The following is a 25,721-nucleotide window of genomic DNA, read 5'->3' on the forward strand; positions in this document are numbered from 1 at the left end:
TTCTGTGTGTGATGTGCAGCTTAACGGTCAACGCACTACTGGCACGTTCACAACGGATTCTTCACAAACATGCACGAATGTCATCATTGCCCTTATTGAATCTGCATTCGTCGCTGAAGTCGATCTGGATCCATTCGGTTGCAGTACAATCCCGTTGAACGGGACACTACTCTAAAAGACGGCAGTGTGAAGCAGCATTTTTAGATATTAGAAGAGTGAAAGAGCTAAATTTCTTAGAGTCCTTTGGCAACGGGTTAAATATTTACTTCAGCCCCTCGCCTACATAAAAGGAACGTTTTGTTAAAATTTCAAGTAAATATATCGACCACTTCGCTAGTTTTACTGTGTAGTAAACATACGAACACTGCATTTATACCTATTAATCTTAATTTCTTTTTCAAAAAATACTTAAAAACTTTAAAAGTATTAAAATGCATTTGAAAATATATTTTCCCCGCCGATTAATCGGCAAAAATTTGGCCCATTATGAACGATTACCGATTACAACCGATCCGGCGCGTCCTTAGCTTATACCCTTTCTAATCTCCTTGGAAAAATTTGGAAAGACAGATCGGATTGGTGCAGTCAGCCGCTACTGATAGGCTGTCTTTTATTCCATTTTGAAAAAAAAAAAAAAAAAAAAAAAAGAACCCACATTCATTCTGTTAAGCCATTGCAAGACTACAATAAAAAGGGCGACCATAGCGAAAAACTGAATGTTTTTTTTTTTTTTTTTTTCATGCGCTGGGGAATTAGTGCTATCTATTAAACAAATTTAGCACAATAATATATTGAGACTACTTGGATCTCAGAATCAACGGACTTGGAGTTCTCGTAACTTAGAAATGCTTGTGTTTGTTCCTTAATTTATAATTTTTATCCACCACAACCAACGGAAAATGAATCACTTGTAATTCCGCTGAAGATTATTTTCAAAAAACGAACTTTCAAAACTGCATCAGTTGAAGTTGAACACCACAAGTACTTATGTTTCAGAAACTCAAGAGAAGGTATTTAATCAGCAGATGAGCTGCAGAGTGTGTACCGTGAAATTCTTTGATTAGAATTTTTACAAAAAGGTCGTTCGTTGCAGTCTATTTCGCTGCTGAGTAAATAATGGCTGAATTTCTACTAAATGGCATTTCACGTGGCAAAGATCAATATCATTCGAAAACAGTTCCATCTTCGAAACACCTTTGTGTCGACACCTTTTTCCGTGGTAATCGAACAACCTCATCTATGTGGCGGAAACATCAAATCGCACTCTGCCTAAGGGATTAAATATGTTTTATCAGCTTTTCGCGAAACGTACGAAGGATTCAAATAATTTCCTGCTTATCTCGAGGTCAAGGTGCATATCAAGTTTTATTCTAATCACGTTCGATGTCACTTTTTCTAGGCAGAAGTTCCGAAGCAATGCCAGAAGCAACTCCGATGAAAAACATGCAAAACAGTCAAATGCGTGGTTCGGATACGCTGGAATGAATAAAATTTTGGAAAAGTGGAATAGCAATGAATGTAACATTTTGTAGCGCAGGTTCGTACGCTTGTGCCCAGGGCTCGACTAAAGCTAGTTGGGGCTCTGGGGCAATTCTTTCTCTTGCCCCCCACTCCCCCAAGTTTGAGACCGCTGCAAATTTGACCTGTTAAATTTGTGTTTCAAAAAACAATCCTGGTTTTAAGTTAAAAATTAGTTTTTATTTTGTAATTACTTTTTTAAGCTAAAATTTCGCGTTAATTGCCTTTTAAAGGAATGAAAGATTTCCCCCATCCTCCTTAACTATCTATGTCGTTCGAAAGATATTTTTGTTCTGTATCAAATAAAGCTTGTTCCAATTTTCTTAATTAATTAGACGAGCAGATATAAGGATTTCTATTTCAGCGAAAAGTCCTAGGCTCAAATCAATTCAAGCCCGGAGCTAAGGAGCAAAATAAGTTTTTGCAGATCACGAATTTGAAAGAGACTTTTCAAGCGTACGAAACTGCTATTTTGCAATGCTCAGGAGCTCTGTAGCACCTACAGCTTTGCAAAGGGTGCTCTCCAAAACATTTTTTAATATCTCGGTTAAGCATTTTCTATCAAGGTTTTTTTTTTTTTGTCTTCGGGTGGGAGCATGATTGTGTTCTCATCATAAGCTCTTTACTTAAATTATATTTTATGCGGGAGGGAGGGAGAGGGAGATTTTCATTTTGCACGAAACGGAACTCGTATTGCTTTTTTAATCTGATTCTTCTAATGGAGGATTTAAATTTCTGAGAATCAAAAAGAGTGTGAAGCAATCTTCGGGGGTTGGTGAGAGATAGCAAGCAGGCCGGAGAACCCTAGTTTTTAACAAAAAAGCAACAGAGCAGTTTCCCATTTGCTCTTGCGAGTGCTACAATCAAACACTGCTACAGTGATTTTGCTAAAGCACGTACATATTGAAGAACTATTACAAAACTAAGATTTTGTTATGATTTGCTTATTATAATAATTAAATGAAAAGAAAAATAATTATAGAAGTTATGAGCCTAATGTAATAGCAGAATATGAACATTATATAACAACAGAAATTATGAAAAGAAATCAGCTAATTACCGCCTACTGACAGCAACGAGACTAACCCATGATAACAACGAAGATTGAGGAGCAGCGAGACCAACCCGTGATCTCAACGAAAAGTGGGGAATCAACCAGTCAACAGTTGATAATTTCACTTCGACAGCAACGAGACTAACCCGTGATGATCTTAACGAAACTTGGGGAGTCAACAATTGAGGATTTAACATCGACAACAAAAGACTAACCCATGATTTCAAAGAAAATTGAGCAGTCAACAATTGATGATTTCATACCAACAGCAACGAGACCAACCCGTAATCTCAATGAAAATTGGGAATCAACAATTTGATGATTTCGCACCGACAGCAACGAAATTAACCCAAGACATCTTTCCTGCTGGATTTTAAATCACACTGGATCAACAAATTAGGATCCTCTGAGTAAAAGCCATTTTTAATCAGGGAATGAAACTATCACTGAGCAAGCGATTGACATGCCCGCGAGGATGATAGTTCAAATTGTGCACAAACAATGACGTGCGCTGAAAGTCGGAGACAAAATGTTGCTGCTGTCTATGCGAAAACAGAATTATACACCAAAGAATTTTCTCGTTCTTTGCCAAGTACTCACCCAGGAACTCGTTCCTGATGCGTATTCTGTCTTCTAAAGCCGCTGGAGAGATAATCAGGCAGTTGACGAATGCTACCAGGGCCGTGGTGTAGTCCGACAGCTCGGAGGATCTCATCTCTTCCACAACGGGCTGGAAACGGTAGCGGCAGCCTTTTCTCAGCTTCTGCAAAGGAAGAAACAAGTTTAAGAGCTATTTGTTAGAAAACCATCTATACTTCTTTTGTTACACAATATTACTCCCGACACTTCGACAATATATATATTTATTATTTTGTCTTTGCTGAATCCTGAACTATGTTTTCTATATAAACTATGTTCCTATTTAGAAACTATGAATCTATATTTGAGAGAAAAAACAACAACAAAACATGATTCAGATTCAATTTTATTTTTTGGAAGATAAAGGTTTAGAAGTGTTTTTTTTTTTCTTCTTTTTTCAATTTATTTATTTATTTATTTTTTAAAAGGTACTTTGTTTAGTGTAGGTAGAGAGTAGAGATTCATTAAAATTCGAAACTGTGCTCTTTTTCGGGATCAAAAGCTGATCAAAGTCTTCTACTTTTGTGGAAAGGATAACGTAAGCGTTTGATAAGTTCATAAACTATGCAATTGAATTTGGGATGGCACTTAGAAGCAAACCATAAATAATGTCACACTTCTTTTCAGCACTTCACTTCACCCTCTCTCCTCACCTTATCACATGTCAAGCGATATTACATAAACATATTGTTACAAAAATCATAGTTGAATGAAATTTAATACACAGTTGAGTGGTAATGGTAAAAATAAATGATTACATTTTCAAACCAAACAAACAATAAAAAGAGATAGAAATTAGTAGTTTGTGTGACCAGCACGCGCCGCAATAAGAGCTGCTACATGACTCGGCATAGACTGAAACAAAGGTTGAATATCTGCTTGCGGAAGAGTATTCCATATTGTTTGTATGCGCAACCAAAGTTCGTCTATCGAAGCAACAGGACGAGGATTACGAGCGAGACGCCGCCCAACGAAATCCCACACATGTTCCATCGGTGACATATCCGGGGAATATGCAGGCCAAGGAAGAAGTTGTACCTGCTGCGAATAAATATAGGATTTGACTGTCCTGGCGATATGTGGACAGGCATTATCCTGCTGGAATACAGTCCCTGGGAATCCTTGCAGGAAAGGAATAGCTTGGGGCTGTAAAACTTCGTTTATGTATCGGGTACTGTTTGAATTGTCCACAATTCGTAGCAATTGGGATCGTCCATGATATGCTATGGCACCCCAGACCATAATTCCGGGTGCTCGTCCACTGTGGCGTTCGATAATGCACTCCGAAATGTGCCGTTCACCAGCACAGCGCCTGACATGAATTCGGCCATCATGGTGCCACAAATTGAAGCGTGATTCGTCAGAAAAGACGACTTGCTGCCAATCAGCAAGCCAGCTCCTATGCACATTGGCCCATGGTAGCCGCAGGCGGCAATGGTTTTGCGTGAGGGGAATCCTGTATAAAGGCATCCTTGCGTGGAGCCCACGCTGCAGCAGACGTCTCCGAATTGATGAAACACACAATGAAACACCTGTAGCTGTTGACCACTGTGCTGCAAATTGTCTAGAAGAAGCTGTGCGGTCTGTCAGCGCCATTCGCACCAGGTGTCCGTCATAGCGAGCTGACGTCACATTTCGGGGTCCACTCCCAGATTTCCGAGATGTCCGACCCTCGTCCGTTCACTGCTTCCAAACACGAATGATTGTGCTGCTGTTACGCTGCTCACCAGCAGCTACTGCACGATAAGACAATCCAACTTCCCGAAGGTCGACGATTCTGCCCCGTTCAAACTCCGAAATTTGCTCAAATTTCGCTTTCTTTCGTCGAAGAGGCATAGTAAAGATTCATTTAACGTTTACTCTAGCATATAACCACCGATACTCATACACGCCTCGCTACAGTCGTCTATTTACATTCGGTTCGATCCGCCATTCAGAGGGCGCTGCTCAGCATACGCATGCGCTACCGGTCTGCAATTCTAATCATTTGCATATCATGCACTACTTTACATTTCCTGCAATTTTCAGCTCACTCGCGTAAGTCTTTCGTGGTGTTGCAATTTTCACAAACAGGAGTATATATTGCAGTTAAGTCAACTATTGATCTTATTTTGAACACCTTCATGCTTCATTTGCACTATTATTTTTACTACAAAATATTATTTAAATCAATTTAATTCTGTTTTTAATATTTTCTCAAAAAATACAATTTCACCCAAAATCAAGTTTTAGACAGTTTTGGACATAAGGGTTTTGAACAGGACGAAATTTTGCCAACCTTGGCATATAAGTTTAATTTCTAATTTATGAACAATTAATCAGAGAGCTATTCAAAGAGGCCTTTTTTAACTTTGATGTTCAAAATATTTTCTTTCTCCAAAACGCATTAGCATATCACAGGAGCTACTGAACCCGAAATAAGTTCCAGATAAGAAGTAAAAACGTACACTATATTCCAAAATTAAATATTTACACATTGTTCTTTTTTAATTAAATTCCAAACGTATTTTTCCCACATTATATTCGTTCACAAAACCACGCTCCAAGTGTTAAATATATTTTCCCCCTAACGCCATTAAAATAAAGGCGCTCAGAAGACATTTGCACGACGGCGCCGATCAGGCTTGGCGGGGGCCTGGTCCCATAAACCCTGTTTGTGCCCGAATACATTTATGACATATATTCACATTTGTGTGCTTCATAAGCATTTTGTTCCATTTTGTGCTTTCACTATCACCCCTTTAAACCAAAAGCTTGGTCTATTCTTGTTCCAAACAGGAAGTTGTGCTGATTAGATTTTAGTGCTAACTGTTCAAATCATAGAATTTACGTGAAAAATACAGAATAAAGTCTCGTAATGATCACAAAATACTGTACTACGATTTAATTTTAATATTTTAACCTTCACATTTCTGCAAAAATTTGCAATTGTTTGTTGCAAAATATATATATCTTCCCAAGCCTCTTTCCTGTGCGATCACTTTCACGTAATCTTTGCAGAATTCGTGCATTCTTCCAACCGACTCACGTATTTACATCATTTAATAAAGATGTGGCCACCAGAATGGCATTGTGAACTGGGAAGCCCTGTGCTAAAACTAGCATTTTTTTGGAATTTCCTGTTCTCGTGGGCGGGTTAAAACCCGGTGTCATTTCCTGATTTGCTTGCTCGAGACGTGAGCTCCTTCACTAAAATTCAGTATTATGACCGACAGCAAGTTGAAGGACAAGCCAAAATTTATGTCCGTTAGCTTCCGGGGTAATATTTCATATTATCTTCCGTGCCAGTGCCATGTATTTGTCATGACCATGTATTTGTCATGACGTGACATATCTGAAGACGGTTTGAAATCCCGGATGAAAATTGTTATCGAACACTGCTAACACGTTTGTTACACTGTTACGTAAGATACTTGACTTAAGTAGAGAATTATTAGCAATTCGAGAATTCTGTCACTTTGAGTAGATTGAGGGGTTTCGTGACATTGACATTTTTTTGAGCTCACGAAATGCGAAGTTGGTGAAGTTTAGTAATCGCTCCAAAAAGGATCTCCAGACCTTTTTCGCTATCTGCATGAGCCCCCGAATTTATCGCAGGGCAACCAAGTTAGTTGATGCCACGGAAGTCCCTTCAAATTTTGTCAATAGGTAAGCAAAAACAAGATTTAAATCAACTCGTTTTTAATCCCGGGTCTCTTCTCAGTCCGGCCTCCATTGCTAGAGTGATTTCAAGCGCTCCCACATAGGGTTTTGCTGTTGCTGTTGTGTCATAGTCAATAATCATTATGAAGATATCGGTTGCCATTGCCTCAAGAGGGTGGTCTTCTTTATTAAAATACTAGCTGCGTCGCTCTGCTTTGCACGGTCTACCTCGGAAATAAGAGATTAGAGAACTTCAACATTCTTGTCTTCTAATCAAGGCAAATTTCTCACTCCAACAAGGGTGGAAATTTAAAAAAAAAGATTCTTATATTATGCAAATTTTTGAAACAATTGTTCATAAGAAATAACAATTACTCTTGAGTAAAATGTCGCGTCACATAGGCTCAAAATTGTAAAAAAAATATCGTTCAATCGAAGAGCTACTGACAAAATGGGCAAGTTTACTGTGAACAAAATCCGGATCATACGCACCCTTAAATAACTCGCACTCCCGCTTTCCCCCTATGTTGGCAAGAATGAATTGTAGTGGATACTGGTTAGAGATGAGACGGGCTCTAGAACCGAAAATAGGTTTCGGGCTCGGGCTTAAGCACAGATATTCATTCGCCAATCTCCATACAAATTCAAAGCAAATAAACATTTTCCTACTATGAGAAAATGAAAGGAACATTTAAATCAGTTCAATCAATGTCAAATTCCCCCCCCCCCCAAAAAAAAACAAATTAATTAATTAACTCTTATTTATAGTGTTTTTTTGCGATTACTATTGCAATATGTCATACAATAATGCATTTGAAGTGGAGCATTTAAGAAAATTTAGAAACTTCTCTCTGTTTTTAATACAAGAAAGTTTCCTTCGGGCTCGGGGCGGGCTCAGATTTTGGACCGAGACAATATCACTCGGGCTCGGGCGGGCCCGGGCTCTCAAAAATGAGCCCGAACTCATCTTTAGTACTGGTCCCGTTGGAACAATACTACTTCATATTAGCCGGCTTTCCCATTGCCATTTTAAGCCGCCCCCCCCCCCTTTCGAAGGAGCCCATTCACATTGGCCAAAAAATGGCTCATTGAGGGTACTTTGAGACAGTAATATTAAAATTCCCCAATAAAGAGAAAATAAGCGGATCGTTTGAGGTAGAATTTCTGACGTACAGTAGACTCCTAATAATCCGCTGAATAGGTTCACACGATAACCGGGGATAATCTGCATATTAGGTAAAAGAGGAACGATAACTGATTGCATAAAAATTCATGAAAAAGCCAAAAAACTATGTTATTATAAAATTCGAAAAGGGCAGAGGCAATTTTCAAGACTGATCTGGTCGCTCGTTTACGCACCTCAGTGTTTATCGAAAAATCAGTAAGTAGAGCAGATCTAAAAATCAGTAAGTGGTGTAGATCTGAAGCATTGAGTAATATATAGTGTAGACCTAAAAATCAGGTTTCAACTAGTCAGGTTTCGGTAACCTCGAAAAGTTTGATGTCATTGAAAGGGATGGGGAGAAAGAAATAGGAATGTCTAAAAACAGCTTGAGCAGTTGTTAAGTTAAAATGTATACATTTATTTACAATTAGTTTATCATAGCTGGATTTTTTTTTTTTTTTTTGGTAAGTGAGAAAGATCGCGGATAAGTAGCTAGCAGACAATAGGGGTTTACTATACTCCTAACCAGGTGCAAAGCTAGTTCAAAGGAATAGGTCAACTGCAGGATTTAATGTTAACAGCTTCTATCGATAATCCATACTCCCGGAATAAGATGAGTCATTGCAATTCCTTAGCAAACGTTCCTTATATTGCACAATACGTTCATCAGGGACCCACTTCTTCAGATTTATCTGAGCATTTAAAACCGATAAACCAAGCAACAGGTCGGTGGAGTCTCTGAAGGTGTCAAATGTATTGTACACAAATTCACGGGGACTTAGGAACAGGGATTTATATCCTTGTATCGGATATTGCTGGAGGGAGGTTGCACAGATCATGTATCTTGATGCTACAGTGCCTCTGCAAGCCTGATATTTATCAAGGGTGCCCAACTAGGAGGGGAAGGGTGTCATGGCGCAGACTGTGCTATTAAAATTTTTAGGCAGGGTTGTTTTGGCGGGAAATTTTCTCATCTGGGGGGGGGGAGGCTTCTGCTTTTAGGGGGGTCTTTGTGATATTTTGGGGGGTACGCCCTTACTCTTAGGGGCACCCCTGTGTTTATGCAATAATATATCATTCCCCCTTTTGGGCTTTTGCTCTGAGACGGCAGTCCATCTCTTGCAGTCCATCTCTTCCGGAGTTCATAGGATGATGTGTGCGATCAGAGGTGGCAAAGGGAAAAAAACCATGTTTTGTCGACGAGTCGTTGAACCGTTAAGTAGCGCCCTTTGCAGAGCCTCGCGAATCCGACAGAGCCATTTGTCATGGAGCTCGTTCGTCTGTCAGCGGGTTCTGCGGCTGAGACAAAACGTCGCATTGTGTGCTGTATGATGCTCTGCTATCGTTTTCTTTTTGCCTTCTGCTTGCTTTATCACAATGACTCTTTTAAAAAGGTCTTTTGCGACGGGAGGAGGAGCAGCAAATAAGGGGTTCGGGTTCTCATACTTTCAAACATTGCAGCCAACAGTTACGAAATCAAATTAATAGTGTTCCCTTTTACCCCCCTTTGCATTAAAAGTTTTGAGACATCGGCATCGCAAACATACTTTTATTTTATCCACTCCGTATTTATTTTAACGCCAAATATATTGTGACTCTGATAAGGTGAAGCTTGATCTTGACAACTCTTGTTGAGGTAATGGACAAGGCGCTGAGTTGAGTTAGACTACTCCCCTCTCCCCCCGTAGCAGGCTTCATAAAATACTCCAACTCAAATCCGCGTCAATAATGCGCACTCTTTTTCCCTGAACTCCTCCAAAAAGAAATAAACACTGTCAAGGTCAAGCTTTAACTTATCAGAGTCATTCTATATTCAGCATCACAAAATATTTACGGAATACACTCGTAGTGTATTCTACTAAGTATCATTCAACACGAACTGAAGAGCCCATTCAGCTAGAAGCTCGGAAATGTTGCAAATGTTGCCGACAAACCAGCAACTTTATTCGTTTACTTCTACCATTTGTTGTAAAAAAGGGTACATATATGGGATTCAGTCTTGAGGTCTCTTATTTACGTTTCATGCACAGTGGCGGATCACCGAATAGGCGCATGAGGCGCTAGCTGGGGCCTCCAGCAAAGCAAGGGGCCTCGGAGCCGCGTCACTTCTTAAAAGATGGAAAGTCAAAATTTTGAGTGGAAAATGCTCAAAACTGCTGGAAATTGACAGTTAGTCATGGATTTTAGGCGCGGGTTGATTGCTCCCTATAGGGCCCCCTGCGTCTAAAGGGGCCTCAGGCTTCAGCTGTCTTCGTTTGAATTTTTCCGGGAAAAAAAAAACTTTCTTTTGAGAATTTGCCATGGAATGTCATAATTTTGAGTGGAAAATGCTCAAAACTCATGGAAATTGACAGTTAGTCATGGATTTCAGGCGCGGGTTGATTGCTCTCAATAGGGCCCCCCTGCGTCTGAAGGAGCCCCGGGATTCAGCTGCCTTCGTTTGAATTTTTTTTGGGACAAAAAACTCTTTTGAGAATTTGCCATGGAAAGTCATAATTTTGAGTGAAAAATGCTCAAAACCCATGGAATTGAAAGTTAGTCATGGATTTTAGGCCCGGGCTGATTGCTCCCAATAATAGGGCCCCCAGCGTCTAAAGGGGCCCCAGACTTCAGCTGCCTTCGTTTGAATTTTTCTGGGACAAAAACTTTCTTTTGAGAATTTGCCATGGAAAGTCAAAATTTTGAGTGGAAAATGCTCAAAAGTCCTGTAAATTGACAGTTTGTCATGGATTTTAGGCGCAGGCTGGTTGCTCCCAATAGGGCCCCCTGCGTCTAAAGGGCCCCCAGACTTCAGTTGTCTTCGTTTGGATTTTTCTGGAAGAAAAAACTGTTTTTTTTTTTTTTTTTTTTTTTTTTTTTTTTGTGGATATGCCTTGGAAAATCATAATTTTGAGTGGAAAATGCTCAAAACTACTGGAAATTGACAATTAGTCATGGCTTTTAGATGCTGGCTGATTGCTCCCAATAATTACTCCTGCATCTAAAGGGGCCCCAGGCTTCTGGTGGCTTTGTTTAAATTTTTCCAGAAGAGAAATTTTGGACAATTTTTTTTTTTTTTTTTGTATGTGTATAAGGTTTAAAGTTTCAAAATATATATTTGTTTCTTTCCTCCGGAGAACTTCATCTAGCATATTTCGCACTGTACCGTAACTCAGCACTTTTTTTTCTGAGATAGGAGAATTCCCGCTTTTTTCTTCAAGGTCGTATTTTGTCCCTGTGAAAGTGGGGTGTTAGATAAGAAGTAACAAAAGGAAAGGCATTTTTATGGCACTAAGACAGGGGGGTTGGGTTGACCTTGGAAAATCGCCGCGAGAACTTTTCTGTCCGGTACATTTCAATCCAATTCAGTAGTTCAGTCAGTGAGTGTTGTCTTGTAAGTGTTCAGAATCTTGCTAGTTTAATGAAAGAAAAAAGCATTTACAAAAATAAAACAGCCCTGGGATTTAGGTGAGCAATCACACTTTTTTTTCTCCAATGCGTTTTCCTTTTTGGTCATAAGTTTAAAAACGAAATTGTTTCAAAAGAGTCGGGAAAAGTTCTTTTTGAGGCAATGCTCCTACGCAACATTCTTTTTACGATGCTGAATTTTTCCTGTTGCCGAGCAGGGCTGCGGAGTCGGAAGGAAAATGGTTGACTCCGACTCCAAGATTTTGAAACATCCGACTCCGACTGCGGATTTTTTATTTTTTTAAATTTATTTTTTCAAATCCCCCTTATGGGAAGGGGGGAAAACTCCTAAATAGAGATTCAAATATTAATTCCTTTTTAATGAAATTTTTGCGTCGTATTTTATTGTAAACCTAAGATGCATACAACGTTAGAAATTCAATATGAAAATCAAATTATCCGATAGGTGCGATTTCTAAAGTAAGATTACTAAAAAGTCCCATTTTTTAAAAAAATGAAAAAGATTAATTTGCTCCCCTTTAATGTTTAACAGATGCTGATCAAATCATGTGCTTTCAATTTTTGAAAGCACTGAGAAGAGTGAGAGAAAGAGTTTTGAAAGAAAAAAAAACTTTTTTGCTAAGTCAAAAACTTTTCTTGAGAGGTGGCGCCCCTCCCCCTCCCTCCCGGGTGGCACTCATCTGGTGGGTGACACCTCAACTTAATTTCAGAGTTTATAAAAATTGAGATTCTTTAATTCTGAAAAAAATCCCCAATAATAAATCTTAAATTTCATCTTAAAAATTTCAACAAAAATATTGCACTATATTGCGGAGAGAGGTCGTGTACATGTACGTCTGGAGCAAATTTTACACAAAATGCGGCGGTATACAGCTTTGTACGAATAGCTTTAACTAGATGTTTCGGTCAAGTTGATACATTGCGTTTAGATCTAGTTGAAACCGAATTATACTTAGGCTCACAAATTTTAATGGTTATTTTCTTTTTCCAGAAAGGCTTAGAAATGACCCCCCCCCCCTACACACACACACACACACACACACAAAGTGCATCCAGGATTCGCATTTGAATTTCGACTTCTTGAATTCAAATTACGCTTTTTACAATCATGAATTGCGATAAGTACCTACACGTTGGGTTTCTTGTTTCTACAAATGGAAGATAATGGAAATGGTCAAGAACGTTACACCCGTCATATTATGACTTTGGATTTTCTAGAATTGGTAATACGCATTAGCGGAGTACACGGGGGGGGGGGAGAAGGGACACTTGTTGACCCGGGCCCGAGCCTGATGGGGGCCCAAATAGTAGGGGTAAATAATATGGAGGGAGCCCGTAAAATTTTTATTTGTGATGGGTCCCAAAATTTCTGTACACCCTCCTGGTAATACAAGACATATCCACAAAAAAGAAATGGTGATTCGGATGCGGTAATACAGATGAAGAATTAATAGCCCATATCGACCAGTAGGTACACTTATAATAAAGAATATTTGCAGCGTATAACGTTATGTATTTTTATTTCTTATCAATCTCAAAAGATGGGAATTAGTAATCTTTAAATTTTGTATTTAGATGAATTTTTGCTGTTTAATTTCATCTAGATAAGTTTTTTGTTCTGAAAAACTTAGTTTTACGCAAAGAAAGCCTTTTTTAAGTGCCAAGTCTGCTTGAGCTAAGCCTCAGACAGGGGCGGTATTTTCAGCATTTCGTTTGGGGGGGGGGGGGTCGATTTTCTTGAACAGGATTTTCCTCAGTATGGTACAAAATACATATTGTTTAACAGGAAGTGATAATAAAATGGTTTTAATGTTAAGAATAATAAGGCAATTTTGATGTTGAGAGCGAGACACAAAAGTCATCTTTCAAATGACTGACCTGATTGAAACAGTCAAAAAACAATGGAAGCAAGAAAGTTATGTTAAAAAACACATTTCCTTCAGATTCCTCTCTGTAAAATAACCAAGAAAACTTTTTAAATTGGGCTAGTATTTATTTTGCGTCATTAAAAATTATAGTCGCACAATTCACAAAACAGTTCTTCTTCCCTCATGCTATAAATTTAACTTATAAGTGTAATATTTTCTTTTTTGTTTTCTGTAACCGATCTACGTAATATTGAACTTAAGACCAATGATAAATGTATCTAATCAAATCCTGTCTCAATTTCTTGAGAAACTGAATTGATCATTTTGTTCGAAAATTACTAAGTTTCAATTGTCAATCCATGAATTATGATTAACGGATTGAAAGTTTTGTGATAGAGTGTAGCATTGTTCAAAAAAACGCTCCACAATATAAGTACAGTAAACGAAAATTCAAACAAAGTCATACCTATCAAAATGACATCAGATTTCCTATCATTGAAAAAGTTGCTTTCCAGTAATTCGTCCAGGGGACTTTTATAGATTTAACTCTTGAATACCATCGTGTGTCACTCAGAGATTGTCAAGTAAAGAGCATCAAGATATATTTGTAGACGTGAAAGTATTTTTTGATATAGGATGTTTTTCAAAAAGAGCAGAGCTTTACAAAGAGTTTCTAAGCAAGCATATAATACATCGAGTTACTAAAATGTGTTTCTAGTACAAGGAGTCAATGAATACTTACTAGCTAAACATTAAAATATAACATGAGCATTAAAATTTATGTAAAATGACATGGAGTTTACGCGTAAAAATTGCGCAGTCTCAACACTGTACCGGCATCTCATACAAGATGCCCGATCATAACATAGACTACGCATTTTTGACATATTTAACCCATATGTAGAGACTACTTCTTTAGTTAAGGAAAATAATTATTCTAAATCAGTTTTTTCTGTTCTGAAAATGCAGGCAAATGATTTTATAAGTTATCTTAAATGAATTGACCATTTTTTATTATACTGAGTGAAACATTTGGGAGTGCAACCGCCCCTCTAACCCCCTCCCTATTTGAAGCCCCTGACCTCAGACGATTTGTAACTATGACTACGAAAATTTTGCTCTCTAAATAAATAATAAAAACAGCCATCGCCATGGTAATCTGAAAAATCAGAGATCATGATTGCTCAAAAAAAAAAAAAAAAAAAATTTGAATTTTTGGCATCTTGAATTCAAATTATGTTTTTCGCAATCACAAGCGTGTATGTTTGTGTAGGCGCATGTGTGTGCGTGTTGTGTCTGCAGTGCTGTGTGTGTAGGCGTTCGTGTGTGTGTATGTAGACATATGTGTTTGTGTCTGTGTGCAGGCATGAGTGTGCGTATGTGTGTATGTAGACATATGTGTTTGTGTGCAGGCATGAGTGTATGTGTGTAGGAGTGTGTGTTTGTGTCTGTGCGCAGGCATGAGTGTGTAGGCGTGTGTGTGTATGCGTGTGTGTGTAGGACATGGACTCAACCTGGAGACGGTTTTCGCAAGAGGAGCAGCATCGTGAGGCCGGTCGACGCGGCGGTGGTGCTGGCAGAGAGTGCTGGCGAGAAAATAAAATCAGCGTAACACCAAAAACAGTCAAATGAGAACAATAAGCAATCGTGATTGCTCAAAAAAAAATCCTCAAATGAATGAAATTACTCTAGAAATATTTAAAAGAGCGTAATTCGGAGAAGATAGCCATACTTTATTTACATTAACTAAATCAAATTTACTTTTAGCATCTCACTCGAACAAAATATTTTGTGAAAATCTTCTTTCAAAACAACCCTTAAAAACTTCATTTCGCTTATTACTTCAGCGCAACAGTTTATTCTTTTGTGTATCTACTTGACTCACGTTGAGTATAGTTAATAAATTTCGAGAAGAAATTTACGATATTATTGTTGCGAATACATTATCTCTACAAAGGTTTGAAATCATTATTTAATAAGAAAATAGTGCTTGCATCCGATGAAATTTTGATTTGGTACGTAACCCTCGTAAAGAAAAATATAAAATAACAAATACAACAAAAATCAAAATGTAAAATGTGTCTAAACTATAACCGGTCTAGCCTATTAAGTTATCCTTTAAGTATGGATTTCATTATACTGTACAATTTTCAAGAAAGAAACAAATGCAAATCTCTCACGAAGGTTTTCATCACATTTTAAATATCCCGTAAAGTTTGTCTACTGTTGTATTTTTGAAACTATACAGTTTCGAAAATTGGGAAGGGGGGGGGGGGGAGGAATTGATCTCTATCTATTGTTTTGAAAAAAAAAATCGATTAAAGGCAGTCCCTGAGCTCCATCCCTTACCCTGACGTCAATAAATATAACCTATAATCGTGTTTTTAGGACTTCAATTTCAACAACTTTCCGCTGAGACCCCTGCACCCAGGACCGGATCTATAAATTTCGGACCCCCTGCAACAAAATTTGTAGGGTCTCATAGGCCAGCAGTGTATATTTGTAACGTTAATAAGTCTTAGAGTGCTAGATTTTTTCAGTTTTTTCTTCAATTTCTTGGGCCGTAAAAAAACCAGGTGCACCCCCGCACTACGGGGTCTGCGGGTGCGCAGATCCGGACCTGCCTGCAGCTGCACCTTTGTGCCCCCTAACATCATCAAAGAAAGTCTAAAACTGCGTTTTTAAAACTACGAGTTTAAAATTTTTCCCGGGGGAGAACTTCCCCCCGGGAGTTCTCCCCCGGACCCCCCTCTCTCCTTATTTTTCCTATCCAATTAAAGGTTCTCTTTCTCCTCTCTCTTTTTTTCTGGGTCAAATGAAAAAAACCTCCCGCCCCTAAGATTTTTTTTCTCTCTGGTTGCGCCACTGAATGATGCGCATTGAAAAACAGGGGAAAGCTGCGATTTTGCTAGATGGTCTGAAATTGGGGTGCGGATCTCACACCCTGCACTACCTAAATTACCAAAAAACAAAGACAAAATTTTTCACAGTAAACTTTTTTTGTCAGAAATATCGTTGTTTTTCCTTTTTAAATAAGAATAATCCCCCCCCCCCCCCCCAAAGCTTGTTGATTAAAAAAAAATATGATTTTTTGCATTGTAAATATAGGAAACCATATCACTTTCGTTGTGTCAATTAAAGGGGGCCTCCGGATTGGTTGCGCCTGGGGCCCCAAAATCGCATGATCCGCCACTGTTCATGCACACCTAAGGTTTTCTTTCGCTGCTATATATATAGGTTTGCCAGATTTCAGAAATGTTCAATCGGGGACACCGGAACGCCTCTCCCTCTCTCGTCGCTAGTATTCAAAGGGATACAAGCCCCTGGCTGATTTTTGGAGTGTTTTATAGAGCAGTTTAATTCAATGCTATGAATAAAATGTTACTAATTATGAACCTAAAAAAGAAGTTTTAAAAAATGACATAAGCAGATAAAATTTGAACATTTTACTTGTAAATTTTTGCAATTTATTTCAGTTAGAAAAAAACTTTGAATGAGGAATAAAATATTGAACAATATGTAGATCTACTTTTCCTATTAGATGACCTTTTTAGTCTCTTTTGGTTTTAATCTTGTAAAAATCCTCGCAAGCTAATCCGGTATTAGCTTTACAAGTCAATGATACAAATGATAAAGTAATTATCCTACATAGGCATTCAGTTAACTATTGTTAGACCTTTTTGGTCACTTGTAATCAAATTTATTTTTTCTGGGACGTGAAGTAAACCGGCCGGGACAACGGGATTTTGTTTAAAAGCCAGGACTGTCCCGGTCAAACCGGGACGTCTGGCAAGCCTATATATATATATATATATATATATATATATATATATATATATATATATATATATATATATATATATATATATATATATATATATATATATATATATATATACATATATCACTGGTCCGTCGAGGTCGATCTCTGATTGCCCATGCAGACCACTTTGAGAACCAATCTTGCGTCCATACTCATCAGCCGAAATCAATTTCAGTCAGACACCCAAACCGTCTATCGATGCCTTCTTCAACCAATGAGAGGGCTTCAATCTGTGGTTCAAGTATTCGACTGACGACCTTATTCACCAATAGTACAGTAAAAATAGGGGTCGGACCCAAACATCCAAAAAAAAAGCTAAACCTGGTGCAAATTGTTTATTACCCTCCCAATAAGAACGGGTAAAAGTCCCACAACATTATGCGTCGGGTTTCTGAATGGGGGCATCTAAAAATTGCTGTTTTGAGCATTTTTTCGGAATTTTTAGAGTAAATTTCAAGAGGGAATATTATGTCATACTAAATTTAAAAGCATAAAAATAAAGGCGTCTACCCCTAAGAGGGATGACACAACCCGCCTAGAGCCCCCCTATCCCCGTAAAACGAAGCAGTACCCCCCGTCCCCCCCTCCATACATTTCAAGTGGAAATATTATTTTATGCAAAGTTATAGTAATCAAGTGTGTCCATCCTCCAAGTGCGATGGCGCCCCTCCTCCCAAAGCTACAGCATCCCCCTCCCCGAAAAAAAATAATACGCCAATCCCCCCCCCTCCTTTTTATTTCAAGTAGGAGTATTATTTCATGTAAATTTAAAATGCATTAAATCAGGACTGTCCACCCCACAAGAACAGTAGCTCACCTCCCAAAACAAAATAATATACTTAAAGATTATCCTCCCCCCCCCTCTGATGGCACATTTGATTAAATGGTCAAAAAAATTATGCTGAACTGTTTTCTTCCCCTTTTATTATATTGCTTTTTTGCAGTACGTAAAAGCAAAATTTTTAGTTTGCGTTATAACATGCATGCCTCAAACGTCATCAGATTGAGATAAAAGTTCCATCAGAATTGGAGTTTTCAAAGCTTGTAACAAAAAGTTTTCGTTGTCAAGATCTGTATTGGAATCTAGATCCTCGGCAAAATCGTTATTGTTGCAGCTATGTCTAACACAGTTTGCGCATATAGTTGAGCACTTCAGTCCACTTTCAGACTTATCAAACATTCATTTTTCCAATAATCCCTCAGAGCAAGCACAAGATATGAGGCGAAGAAAGTCTTCTAGAGCGGAAGGCTTGGCTGTTGTAATAGGACGCAGATATTTCTGCGGTGCTTTCTCCTTCTTTGTACCCAGCAAAAATGGCACTAGCTTTCCCATACTGACAAGTGACATATACACTGCATTGCTGGCATATTTCCTTGAGGCTTGCAGATCATTACCCCCCCCCCCCCCCGAAAAAAAAAGAAAAACATGATTGAGAGGGTATCTTCCATCTATGACATATATGACACCAACTGTTTATTTTGTGATGGTGGCGTGGATGGATATTTTGCTTCAGGGGGGGGGGATAATAACACTTAACCATACAGGTTTTCTTTACATCTGAAACCAGATTCATCGAATACTGATGGAGGATCAGCGCACAACTCGTACTAGAAGTTTTTAGCAATTTGTTGTTCTATCTTTTTTACTGTTCATACTATTCGGTGTAAAAGATGGTTTGGGCTTACACATGTCTACAGATAGTAACTACACTCGTAACAGAAGCTAGAGACATAACTGCATACCTCTTTTACAAAGAAATGCAACTTAATTTTTTGCCTTCCATATCCTTTTATGTTACTACCACAACGTTAAAGGCCACATCACAACTCACCTTATTATCAGCGACACGATCAGTATCGACGAGCAACACCACTACCAACTTGAGTCAATACCCGTCGAGAGGGAAGAGCAATATATAGCATTCTACTGTTGTATTGCTCATTGCTATCATCAAGACTTCTTCCATTGTTGAATTACTACAGGTTCTGGACCACCTAAATTTGTCACTGTGTAGGATCGTTGGGTAGCTGATGTGACATATTTATCATTTTTTTAAAAATTGCATAATGTACTCGAAAGTTTCAGATAGTGTTGCAAGTATATGTTCGCATGTTTAGCATAATTCACATAACCGGCTGCGTAAAAGAGAGGCGGCTAGGTGTTTGCAAACATGAACCCCCACCGACTTGGAGGGTGCAGAATTGCAGCATTGCCCGTCTCACTGTTGGCAATTTCGGTTTATCCCCCCTTACGGTAATGGTAAAAGATTAAAGAAAAGTTGAAGTAAATTAATTAAGAAGAAGGAGGTAAACTGCAGTCAATTTGGACTATTTTTTATGTTGCACAGGGATTCTGTTTTAGATATCACCCCAGCGCTCTAAACAGTTTAATAACTCCAGTCACAACTAAATTGGTTACTGAGCTTGCTTAGATCTTTTAGAATTATCCTTCTGGCATTACTATATCATTGTGTGGCATTTTGTACTTCGGAAAAGTTTTAAATCAGTGAAATTTTTTCATGAACTTCAATGCAATCGTTGATTTTAGAATGCACATTCATGGTCTCCCCCCCCCCAAAGCGATGGTGCCCCCCCCGAAGTGGGACGGAGTACCCATCCAGAGTAAAAACAATCAAAAAAGAAAGAAATACCCCTTGAAAAAATGAAAAAACTGCCTTCAAAATTCCAATGACGCAATCTGCGCCATTAACCCCCCCCCCCAGCCCCCCTGCCTATGCACCCCTTTTAATTAGCATTTTTTCTATGAGAGTTTATTATTTTACTATTCTAGAATGTGGTTTCTGCGACTTTTGAGTATTTTTTTAAGTAATAGAAATTATTTTTATTTAAAAAGAGGATTTTTTCGTCCCCCCCCTTTCCCCCCAAAACCCGACGCGCAAAGTGCTGGGACTTTTTACCCCTTCTTGATGGAAGGGTAAGAAAAAGTAATTTGCAACAGGTTTCACCTTTTTTTTTTTGATGTTTGGGTTTGACCATTTTTTGACCTAATTTTACTGTACTACAACCTATTCAAACCTTTTCAGACACCCCTTCCCCGATCAAAGCCTTTTTTTCAACCAATCCGGCTGCAGTCCGCAGTTTTAGCGTCTGAATGACGGCCTTGTTTATCGGCGATTCGAGCCTTGTCAGCCATCCGAGCAGCCGATCGAAGCATTCTGTTACCAATGAGAATGCATAGATCACCAATTAGAAGGCATCGGTCGGTGATTCGTAAGTATTTAATTAAGGAATGGGCTGGAGAATATGACCATGAAAAGAGAAAAGACTCAAAAATAATTTTATGCCTTACTTTGTAATGCTCCAGTGTTTCCAAAGCCCTCGTGTAACCATCCGGCCTGTAGACACACAATGCTGACAGAAGCTCGAAGACTTGTTTCTTGACTGTGATGTCATCCGTATCCAGGGCTAAAAATTGGAAAGCAAACATTTTAAGAAATACTTTTACTTAGTTATTTTCTGAGATGTACAAGTAAATAAAAAAGGAGGTCTACTAAATTATTTGCTTATATTTTTATCAACAGTTAGACTTAATGAAAAGTAATTGACAGTGTCGTACCTAGCTCAGGTGTCACCCGGGGCGGGAATTTGCAGCGTCAACCCCCACCCCCACAACCGAAAAAATAAAGAAGTTCTATGTAAACATGAAATTCATTCAATTTCAGAACCAACTTGTTTTTATTTATGGTGTGACGAAATTTTAAAGGAAGACCTAAATTATAAACGCATTTTACAAAAAAGAATTGCACCAAACTCATATATGTATGCTCCATTTGCCTTCCTTGTTTGACTGTAGGCAGGAGTGCCCACCTGGGGGGGGGGGGTCAGGGCGCAGACTGCGCCAGTAGAATTTTTAGGTAATTACCATTTCCCCCTCGAAATTTAATTATATCCCCTTCTTTGAAATATAATCATATCCCTCTCCAAAAAAATTTTCTACCTACGCCACTGTATAGAAGCGATTTCTCTCTTTTTCAGTCTCTAACGCGCTTACGCTGCAACGCGTTGCTAATTTTTCTCACAGAATTGTTTGGTTTTTTTTTTAATCCTATTTTGTTTTCCAACGTTTCAGAAAGCGGTTTTCATTTCTTTCTAATTCCTTTTTTTATGTTATCAAAACATAGCACATCAATAACTTTTTTTTTACATTTTAAAATGATACACGTTAAGAGTGCGTCTATTTGAGAATGGCTTTTGAAGTAATGGCGTAATTATTTGTCAATCTTGTTTACGTTGTTTTTTTTTTTTTTTTCCTCGTCCATTTTTAAGAGTAAATTTTGATGCTATTTTAGTTTTGATTCCAAGGATATTATTTTGCTCATATTATTTGCTGGACATTATCAAGGAAACGCGCTCTTTTTACAACTTTCCTTTGCTTCAGAAATATTTTGCTCCTTCATCGCACTTAAAACATGAGGCAGCAGTTTATACTGTTATGCATAAATGTTTATTAGTTATTTATTTATTTTTATTATTATTTTCTTGATAATATATTCTTTTGACAGTTTGATTATGTTATACATACATTTTTTAAATGCTAGTATTATTTTTTATCATTTTAATTGTTGTTGTCTTGTGCCGGATATAGGCTGGCAATTTGGGATGCGCAGTTTCACTTTTTCAACAGTGCGTAACTTTGTATGAAGTCCGACTTCCACTGTACACACTATGGGAGTGCGACATCGATGTCGATGTTTTGGAAACATCGATGTTTTCGTTAAAACATTGGTGGTTATAGTGTAGTTACTACCCGTTTATAGGGTAGGCAACCGTTCATAGCATAACAACACATTCATACAAAGAAAGGATAAGGACAGAAGAGAGAAAGTACATCCATGCTCAAGCCAGGATTAGAACACAGAACCACCCCATCCAAAGTCAGACTTCTCTAACCGCTAAATGAGGAGCCAGGCATGATTTTAGTTAAAAACAGTACATTTTTAATTTATGTGCTGCATTTGCAGAGATTTATGTAATTTAAGAGCAAAATTAAAAAAATTATATACCGAGCATAAAAAGTAATTTTGAATCAACTACTGCTAGGTTGAACAGTTGTCAATAAATTCAAAATAACAAGCTCATTTTCAATATTCATCTTCATCTCTTTATTAATAGAATATACAGTCACATGTTGACTATCTATTCAACAGCCGAAACCACAAACAAGAGAGCAATGTTCCCACATTTTGAAAGATTGCAACCAACACTTCCGAAACCCAGTCTACACGGAATATTTTCAGAAACATTTAACACTTAGCTCATTTTATCGTATCATTTTTACGCCAATCTTCTAAGGAGTGCTTAGCAACCCCAGAAGCATGTCTGAGACATTAGGAAAACTAGTTGGTAATGCCTCATGCTCATCTTTTCAGGTAAGACGACTTCTTTGTTATAGGTCTTCACAATATTGCACTTGTATTGACTCATTTGCCAATAAACCGTATCAGGGTAATTGTATCCTCTCAAACCAAACATTGTTTATTGTATATTTTCCCAGCCTTCCAGCCAAAGGCGGTCAAAAACTCGGTTAAGGTCTCTATAACATTAGTTGAATTTGGAAAAAAGTTCATTTTCACAACCTTATCAAAGGTCGACAAGTAAGGGGGCGATTTATACATGAATCCTATATACGAGTATGCCCAAGAACACAGCATGTTCAAAAACGAGATTCGTGCGTGTGTGTGGGGGGGGGGAGGGGGGGGAGGGGGTGCATCTACCTTTCCAGTCCATAGAAAACTGATTAACTTTATTTGTCATCGAACACTTGTACTTTGTCCTCCAAGTATGATAAATGGATAACTTTGCATTTGTTTCAATAAACTTCGTTTCTCATGTGTCCGTTAGCGCCTTATTACTTGCTCATTCTTTGTTCTCGCGCGCATGTAATGCATAATTTGCCCATGATGCAACCATCCCTAGGTCTTATTCGTCACACAAAGACAACGCCTATCATAAATCCATCAACTAATCTCGAGACTGATAGGGGAGGGTATCGGTTTACGGACTCTTAAACAATGTGCCCTGGGTGTACAGCTAAAGAACATTCGAATCTTGTGCAATGTAATTTTCCTCGGTGGTACATATTTCCGCAAACGAAAAAATGGTTCAGATGAAAAAGACCGCAGAGATGAAAGCGACCTAGTTTTGAGAGCCGCCGTCGATAAAACCAATTACGGTTTTGCGCTTATGCGAAGAGCGCCAAGGCTGGTGTCATTAAAAAGCCCACAATGCTGCCTCGAGAATCGGAAATTAAATAATAGAGATATTTTTCATGGGTATGTTCTAATGTGGGAAGGGGTTTTTCTTAATAGATACAATGCACAATGCAGTCCACGAACGACACTGAGAGGGATTGGAAGTGAAACACTCTTTCTTTTACCCCAGTCATACACTTCAATTTTTCTATTATAGGTTTTCGATCTGAAAAGTATGAGGAAAAAAGTGTGATGGTGTTGCGCGTTATTTCTGTTGCGAAAGAGAATATAAATCAATATACGAATATTTTTATGTAATTTTATCGAGGAGACTGGGTGTAACCGACGGGGTTTGGGAATATATGAATTTAGGAATATATTCTGGTATTCAATGAATTTCGGGACTCTATTCAGAAAAGAGCCAGTATTCAATAAATATTTAAAAAATCGCACAAGAAAAGTTATTGATATGAAAACGATTTCAAACAATTTCACCCAACAACTTTCGGTTGAAACAATCTCCAGTGTTCCTGGCGCCTCGATGGGAGGTCACCGTGACCTTCCAAAAATTTTCTTATTTTTCAAATTTTATATGACGATTCGGCAAAATATGGAGTTCAATTCTGCAAAATTATCATCATTCGGCAATATTTGGAGTTCCACTTGGCAAATTGAGAATTTCCACCCACCCAAAAATTGAAGTTCGGGGCATCCCTGGTTCCTTTCCTTCACTTTGGAAAACGGGGCACTTCAGCGTCCTGCAGCTATGTGAGGGGACAACTGGACAGTCTACTTGAAAATGGGGCTTATAATTACCATTGGCAAAACTAACTTAGCAGCCTTGTGGAGGCTTCAAAGATCCTGAACAAACCATTACATATGTTGCCAAGTTAGTCTTGCTCCATTTATAATAGTTCATTAGATAACTGTGTACCTCAGAGCATCAAATGTCAAAATTCATTAAACCTAGTTTCATAAGTTAAACCTTCTCACTACTACTTATTGCGACAAAGTATCTAAATTTATGACTAAAAGCATAATTTATCTCTAACGGAATCAAGCAATTGTTACTAAACGTGACCCGACTAAAACATATTTAGAAGCCATACAGATTTCCACGCATAAAAACGCCTGGAACGCAGTGTCGTGTCTTATCAGACGCAGACGACTCTTTCTGATGGTAACTGCGTCCATAACTCTCATGCTGTCGCCGAATGGTAGAGTTCCATAAATATTCTAACAAACTGACGTGCACGGAATGCTTCTTAGAGGTGGTTGATGAACACTGCGGCAATTTTCTGCGAGAACAATGCAATCGCAATTAGGTTCCATTCTCAACTCATGGATTCAATTTTAACGATTGGATTTTGAGTCGTCGAATTTCGTGGCGATAGACCGATAGTGTGTGCCTTTTCCTGAGCAACCATTCGCCGACGCACGTTTCGTTTGAAAACGCTATTTAAATGATTTATTGTTCCATTCAAGGGATCTATTCCTCTGGAAAGATACATTAGTGGTCTTCAGACTTCACTGATCACACAGAACTCTTAAGTATATATATATATATACTAGCATTCCCGTACCCGGCATTGCTCGGGTAATGGAATTAGCAGGGGTTAACAGTGCTTGGTGCACCTAGTTTCGAAAATCCCCTATAATAATTACTTATTACCTATAACTTTTTCTAATTTGGGGAGGATCCCGGGGCCCCTGGACTCCTTACATATATGCCTTTGTCGTTAACCGATTTTTAACTGTTATTAACGATCCTTTTAAAGTATTGATTATCTTTGCAAACACAGGCCATCCACATTTTATTGATATACCTATGTTTAAGCAAGAACTTCTTTGTACACAACATTTTTAGTTTTTTTTTTTTCTGGTGCTAAAATTATTAAGCTGCTTGATGAACTGACTTTGGAGCAAGCTACATAACATTGGCCGTGTGAAAAAAATCTTCTCTTAAATCGGTCCCTGCTACTTTTAATGTCTGTCCTTGTGCTTTGCAATAACCATTAATAAGTCAAACTTTAACAGGAAACTGCACTCTTCTAAATTCAAAAGGATATTTCGCCTGTGATGATGTTCTTAAAAACTTCGTTTCTAGTTTTGAAGAAATGAAAGCAATAGACAGAAATATTATGATTTGACTTGAGAAAAGCCTCGAAAAACCACGTGAGAAACAAAAACAATATCAAATTTATAGTTCGCTATCGACCAAAAGTTGAGATGAAGTACTGAATAATGATTTGAATGGAGGAAAGCCTTCGAAAATAAGGGATTTGAATTCAATGACAGGTTTTAATTTCGCAGAAATTAAGGGGTTTTAATTGATTTCTCCCGAACTAATTGAGATTTCGAAAAATCCTTTCTTAGTGGTTACTTTCGTAAT

At 38.2% G+C, this 25,721-nt stretch overlaps 1 protein-coding gene across 1 annotated transcript in view; it reads right to left on the minus strand.

The window, feature by feature from the left end:
- Positions 1-25,721, minus strand: part of LOC129231621 (inverted formin-2-like) — a 220,468-nt gene that overhangs the window by 99,612 nt on the left and 95,135 nt on the right. The window contains exons 3-4 of the mRNA XM_054865990.1: positions 20,428-20,543; positions 3,173-3,335 (exon numbers count right to left, since the gene is read on the minus strand). Of these exons, the coding sequence (XP_054721965.1) occupies positions 3,173-3,335; positions 20,428-20,543 (279 nt within the window). The remainder of the gene's footprint in view (positions 1-3,172; positions 3,336-20,427; positions 20,544-25,721) is intronic.

This window comes from Uloborus diversus, chromosome 1, assembly GCF_026930045.1.
Source record: "Uloborus diversus isolate 005 chromosome 1, Udiv.v.3.1, whole genome shotgun sequence".
NCBI lineage: Eukaryota > Metazoa > Arthropoda > Arachnida > Araneae > Uloboridae > Uloborus > Uloborus diversus.